The sequence below is a fragment of the Polyodon spathula genome, chromosome 14, assembly GCF_017654505.1.
Source record: "Polyodon spathula isolate WHYD16114869_AA chromosome 14, ASM1765450v1, whole genome shotgun sequence".
Lineage (NCBI taxonomy): Eukaryota > Metazoa > Chordata > Actinopteri > Acipenseriformes > Polyodontidae > Polyodon > Polyodon spathula.
Genome location: NC_054547.1, coordinates 34,288,917 through 34,296,172, shown reverse-complemented (window position 1 = coordinate 34,296,172; position 7,256 = coordinate 34,288,917). Strand labels below are relative to the sequence as shown.

At 35.0% G+C, this 7,256-nt stretch overlaps 1 protein-coding gene across 1 annotated transcript; it reads left to right on the top strand.

The window, feature by feature from the left end:
* The first annotated feature begins 377 nt into the window (after positions 1 to 377).
* On the top strand, positions 378 to 4,786 carry LOC121326598 (extracellular calcium-sensing receptor-like). The gene is made up of 6 exons (XM_041269929.1): positions 378 to 517; positions 1,414 to 1,702; positions 2,063 to 2,890; positions 3,042 to 3,269; positions 3,544 to 3,667; positions 3,867 to 4,786. The coding sequence occupies exons 1-6, from the start codon at positions 450 to 452 to the stop codon at positions 4,784 to 4,786; spliced, it is 2,457 nt and encodes an 818-aa protein (XP_041125863.1). The 5' UTR covers positions 378 to 449.
* Positions 4,787 to 7,256: the final 2,470 nt, after the last annotated feature.

Below are 7,256 nucleotides of genomic sequence, written 5' to 3'. Positions count from 1 at the left end.
TTGATTCTACTTTTTATACTGTATGTTATTAATTATATTGCACATTTGAAAGAATAAAAAAAAAAAAAAAAAAAACATTTTGGAATCACTTTGGAAACAGGAAATGAAGAGACTGCACCTCCTGTTCTGCATACAAGGCAGTGCGTTAGATATCTATTGGGATTATAGACACAGGTCCTGCATTCTTATATTAACCTATCCAAGTGTGTAAAACAAACATAAAGTACAAACAGGGCAAGTCATAAATACATAAATCAATAGTAAATAAGACAACCGGTTATCAGCTGTGCCTGGTCAGTATGGCACAGGCTACTGCCATGCAGCTTCTTTTAATCTTGGCTCTGTTTAGCCCAGGTGCAATGACAGAAGCTGCTTGCACACTTCAGGGGAACTTTAAGCTGCCCGGATTGCTTGCAGACGGAGACATTATTATTGGAGGACTCTTCCCCATGCATTACAGAGTAGTGGTTCCTGAACTCAACTACACCTACAAACCTGCAGCTTCAGCATGCCAAGGGTGAGTAGACATATTGTTCTAAGATTGATGCTTTTCTATTAAAATTAAGGTAAGAAATGTTGGGCTTATTTTCTTAGATAAAACACACGCAGTGGAATATATACCAAACAGATCTACTGTAACAGTGAATTCAAAGGGGAACAATCATTCAAAAGCTTTCCACTTGCTTTGCTTTTTCAAGTAGATTCCCAGAGACATGATCTGTAAACTAAGGTGATGAAACCTGACATGTTCATTAGCCAAGACTTAATCATTCAGCATGTTTATCTAACGTCTTAATGCTGCTGCAGCTGTACTGTACATATTTCAAAGTGAAGAGTCTGCTAATTCTATAGAGCAATGTATGATCTTTTAAAGTATTATAATTAGAACTGTGTCTGGGTAATTCCAGTCACTAGACTTAAGTGAGGCATGCAGTGATTTATTTTAGGTTGATAAGACAGGATGACATGTATGCATACAGCACATTTATTGCTTATACTGTAGGTAACTAACGTTGAATTAAGTTATTTAAAAAGTCACAGCCATAATTAATATCCAAAGCATTTTACATATACATAGAAACAAATATTTTCTTTCACAAATTAAGCACACATTAGATGCGGATTGCAAATGTGATTTACAATGATTGACAGCTTTTAAAATGGAGATCTTATGTGAGTGTAAATTCTGTTTGTATTTGTAATGAAAAATAACATACATATTTTAAGAGAATGTATAATAGGATTACACAGAGCTGTATTCATTTGTGCTACAGTATGCAGACTATAGTCTTGTGCATTTGCCAGGTTACCAGTGCTACATAATTACACAAGATTTTTGCAGCTATAAATTTATGTTTTTATTTGACAAGAAAAAGCGAGTAACAGCATTATATGTATATACATATTTTGCAGTTTTGACTCTAGATCATTTCGATGGGCACAGACAATGAGATTTGCTATTCAAGAAATCAATGAGAATCCAAATCTTCTTCCAACTATTACTTTGGGCTATAAGATTTATGATTCTTGTGCCACACATGTGGCTGCATTACGAGCCACTCTCTCAGTTCTTAATGGACCCAAAGAAGTCTCAAGCATGATGTGCTCTGGAGCCTCACCTATGAAGGCCATCATTGGGGACTCTGGATCATCACAGTCAATTATTGTGTCAAGAACACTGCAACCTTTTAAAATTCCCATGGTAAGTTACTTTTAAGTTTGACATGGGTCTACCTGAAATAAATAGAGCAGATCATTGCTTCATTGCTTAAACTGTTTTTTTTTTAATGTTCCGTTGTCACAGTATTATCAGTTTGTTTTGAAGTGTATGTCTAACTTAACCCGTTCTGTATATTATTTCTTACAGTGGTGCTGATTCCATTCCTTAAGAGGCTCAAAAAAGCAATCTCATTATGATTGGACAGATGAACAGATCTGTAGTTATCTGATTCATGTCTGAGGAGTATCAGTAATATTGAAGTTGACAGATCTATTAGTTGGCTGGTCAAAATAGCGGGTATAACTGTTTCCAAAGTGAAAATGTATATTTGTTTTTTTTCAGATAAGTTACATTGCAACATGTTCTTGCCTAAGCAACAGAAATGAGTATCCAAATTTTTTTCGAACAGTTCCAAATGATAATTACCAGGTGAAAGCCATCGCTCAGCTGGTAAAGCACTTTGGCTGGGCCTGGGTTGGCGCAGTCTCAGAAGAGGGAGACTACGGGAGATATGCATTTCAAGCGTTAATTGAGGAATTTAAAAAAATCGGAGTCTGTTTGGCCTACTATGAAGTTATTCCTAAAGTTTACAGCAGAAAAAAGATTCTTGAAATTTTAGACATAATGAAGAAGTCCTCTGCAAAGGTGGTCATATCGTTTGCTGGAGAAGGTGATCTCTACCCCTTGCTGACAGAGTATGTACAGCAAAATATCACAGGCATTCAGTGGATAGCCAGCGAAGCCTGGATAACAGCTTCCTTGTTTTCACCCAAAGAATTCTACCCATCACTAGGTGGTACAATTGGATTTGCCATTCGCAGGGGGGAGATTCCTGGTTTAAAAGACTTCCTGCTTCAAGTTCATCCATCGTTGTACCCTGACAATGTTCTAGTCAAGGAGCTCTGGAACACTATGTTTGGATGTGCATTTCAACCTTCAAACACCACTGACCAGTCTGTGAGACAGCTGCCTTTGTGTACTGGTCAAGAATCTTTAGAAGGGAAGTACAGTGTATACACAGACGTATCTAGTCCCAGAATCTCTTATAATGTTTATAAAGCAGTATATGCTGTAGCTCATTCGTTGCACAATTTGATAAACTGTGAGCCTGGCAAAGGACCATTTGATAATTTCACATGTGCAAATATTTCAAACATCAAGCCTTATCAGGTAAAATATTTAATCTGTTACTATACAGGGTATATTTAATATTGTTTTTGTATATTTAAAAACATTTTGTACAGTATACCATGGTAAAAGTACAGAAATAGTGGAAGTAGTTTGGTCAAACTATTTATTGATTTATTTCATTTCCTTAAAGCTTCAACACTACATTCAGAAGGTGTCGTTCACTAATAGCTTAGGGGAGAAAATAGGCTTTGATGAAAATGGAGACCCCATTGCATCTTATGATATTATGAACTGGCAGAGAGGTGCAGATGGAAAAATATGGTTTGTTACTGTGGGACTTTATGATGCCTCTGAAGGTGCTGGGAATGAGCTGGTGATAAATGAAGAGGCTATAATATGGAATAGCGACCAGACTAAGGCAAGATGCAAACAGCCTCTTTTATATGCTTTGTAAGGATTTTTTTTTTTTTTCTAATAACATTAAAATCTGTATAAGATCATCAGCATATGTTTTCATAACAAACATAAAAGTAGTCTTAAATTAAAAAAAACAAAAAAAAACATTCACTGCATGGAATAATGATTTATGTGTTATATAAAACCTTATGTGGTTAATTTATCTTTTACATAATGATTGCTGTACTTGATATAGACTACAGTAGGTATTTACTGGTCTCTTTTTTGATTTTCAGGTACCAAGGTCAGTATGCACTGAAAGCTGCCGCCATGGTACAAGGAAAGGGGTTCGTCGAGGAGAGCCTCTTTGTTGCTTTGACTGTCTACCATGTGCTGATGGTGAGATTAGTAATCAGACAGGTATGTGTTTAATTGTGTCACAACCTTTTCTCCACAATGCTTAAGAAAATTGTGTCAATGTACTAAAATATACCATAGTAAAGCATGCTAATGTAACACGTATGAAAAAAACAAACAAAAAATCAGGATTTCTAAATGTCCCGTAACTTAAATGCCAGATTTAACCTAACTGTACTTGTTTGTGTGTTTTCCTCTGCAGATTCAATAGAATGCATACAGTGCCCTATGGATTTCTGGTCGAATGCTCAAAGAACTGAGTGCATACCCAAAGAAATTGAATACCTTACGTATGATGAAATGGGGGTCACATTAACTGTGATTGCTTTATTTGGGGCCTGTCTTACAATTGGTGTCCTTGCTGTGTTTCTTTATTACAAAAACACTCCAATAGTCCGTGTCAACAACTCTGAACTCAGCTTTTTCATTCTGCTGTCTCTGGCACTATGTTTCCTGTCTTCCATTGCATTCATAGGTGAGCCAGCTAATTGGTCGTGCATGTTTAGGCACACTGTGTTTAGCATCACCTTTTCACTGTGCATATCTTGTATTCTTGGTAAAACAGTAGTGGTGCTGATGGCCTTTAAAGCCACACAGCCTGGCAGTAATATAATGAAATGGTTTGGACCCACACAACAAAGAATTATGATTTCCGCTTGTACTTCTGTTCAGATTATCATCTGTGCTATATGGTTGATTGCTATGCCCCCCTTCCCTTCAAAAAACACTAAATATCAAAGTTCAAAGATTATTTTGGAATGTGATGTTGGGTCTACCTTGGCATTTTGGTGTGTATTGGGCTACATTGGGGTTTTGGCTTGTATGTGCTTTGTTCTTGCATTTTTGGCAAGAAAACTGCCAGGCAATTTCAATGAGGCCAAATACATTACATTTAGTATGCTCATCTTTTGTGCTGTATGGATAGCCTTTATACCTGCGTATGTCAGTTCACCAGGAAAATACACAGTTGCAGTTGAAATATTTGCTATTCTTTCATCGAGTTTTGGGCTACTTTTCTGCATATTTGCACCAAAATGCTACATCATTTTACTTAAACCAGAGAAAAACACTAAACAATACATTATGGGGAAAGCAAGTGCTAGTACAAGCAATAAAACCTGAACAATATCCTGTTCGTGTGAACTGTAAAATTGCAGGTATATACAAAGATTTTGAATTACTGTAGGTGTGTGGAAGCTGAAATTGACAGCTATGAAAATAAAGGTTTTAATTGAACAATGGTTTCAGTGAATTATTTGGAAAATAAGTTTGCATTATGGTTTGCATTATTGTACAACACAATGAAGCATCAGTCCTAATATATTATCATCCCTCACCTGTTTAGTTGGAAGGCAATCCCAACTCCCAGGGGAAGCTCAGCTGATGAATTCTGATATATATATATATATTTTTATTAACTCTGTCTGTACTTTCACCTGAGGACACTTGATGGTTTTACTGGCTTTGTCTCTGTATAGAATTACAGTTTTCATCTGTTGAGATATAACACAATGAATAAATGTGAGATTTGAAATAATCACTATCTGAATTATCAGTGTTTCTATTAACTAGTATGTTAAGAATACAAATACAATTAACATAAAACCGTAAATTCTGATTTGGTAAAGTGCTGATTAAACCCAATATATAGGTAGACTCATTTTCAACACAACTGAAAAATTCTAGGCCTTTGTAATTACAATTCATATAAAACATACACATTTTTGTTCATGTGATACTACATCTGAAACAAAAACACCAAGTTATCAAACTGCCCAGCTATTTAAAGTAGAGATATCAAAAACACAAGCCAAGTTTCAAGAAACCAAGAAACCATTGGGGCAAACCTGCCCAGCACAAAGCAAACAGGCACAACTGTAAAACCGATGGGGGCCAAGGTTGCCTCTCTGTGGAGACTCATCGAAAATTACAGGACGCCATTTGTATTTTTTGGGGGAAACAAAAACAAGTTTTGAATTACAGACAGTAATTTTAGTTTAAATATGTTGTCATTTTATTTATCAAAGTGTATTGCAGACAGTATTTTTTTTTATTTTTATTTTTTAAAGGTAACATTTATCGTAATGTATATTTATGTTTCATTTGTATTATAAATACTTTTTATCTTCAGGAAATTGCTCACTGTATTTTAGTTTTTTAACATAAATATTTTAAAAACATTACTTTGAGGGTATGTCTATGCATAGTTAACATCACTACTTGCCAATTTTGGATAGAATAGTTTCTATAAAATAGATTGTATTTCCTTTAAAAAATGTCGTTCGTGGACATGTCATACTGTGGGGTAAGCAAATAAGTGTTTAATAAGTGTTTGTAGGCTCACTTTAACAGTTACATTATTTTCAAGGTAAATTACTTGGTGACTTTGAACCTTTTCAATAAATTGAGTGGGAAAGTGGGTACAAACACTTTTGTAGAGAATAACGTTTTTCACGTTTAATCAAGTCTACGTGGGATATCTAAACCTGTTAATATAGAAAACGTACACATTTTTAGTGGAAGATGGTGTTTTAGGTGTATATATAATTTGAGAAACACACAAAACAATTGGCTTCCTATACATACTGTCCTAAAGTGCAGTTATAGTATTTCTATGAACATCTATAATCCGAGTTGACATGGTGCATGTACTCGCACAGCACCAAATACTGTACTAATAGTTCAGATAGCTCTCCAATTTAATGTAGTACCCTGTGCAAATCTCTATCCTCACTTCTACAATAAAAGTCCCCACTCATCAGTTGTTGTATTTCAGGAAAGGTAACACATCATATCACAGGTTATACTTTTTACTTATTATTGTGTGAAACTTTGTGTGAGAACTTGCTCTTAACGTTATCTGATTTGTTTTAATTCTTATGTTTTACACCAGATCACATTAATCAAACATAAAGATATCATGAATATAATGTAGCTATCATACAGCATTCATTGCATACCATACAGTAATACTTACGACTATATACATTTCTCAGTAACAAAGATATTAAAAAAATGCACTTTTAATAAAACAAAACAATACACACAATTCAAAATATACAAAACAATATATACAATATAAACAAAGGTGTAAGGGTGGGTATGGGAAGGGAAGGATTACAAAAGGTGTGGTTTAATTCCATGCTGGAGGTTTTTTTAGGAATATATCATTAAGCAAATATTAAGCATCTGATTGCGAGATAAGTGGATACCATTTCAAAACTGGCTTTCAACACTGTCTTATGACTGCAGTGTATAATTGCACATCAAAATAAATCGTAAGACAAATGCATAATGGTTTCTAATATGTCAACACATAGAATGTATACATGTATTTATTTCTCTTTCGCTGTATTATTTGTACAAAGAAAATATCTGCGGCAATTACAAATTTAAAATGACAACTCTGTTGAGAGTTTGCCATGTCTTTGTAAACTGGGAGTTAAACTTTAACACCAATTTTTAAATAATAGATAATATGTTGTATTAGAAGAGAGGGGCTCTCTCTCTAGGGCTCTAGTGGTGCGGGGCTGTCTCTTTGGGGCTCTGGCAGTGAAGGCTGCCATCTCTAGGGCTCTGCATATGCTAGGCT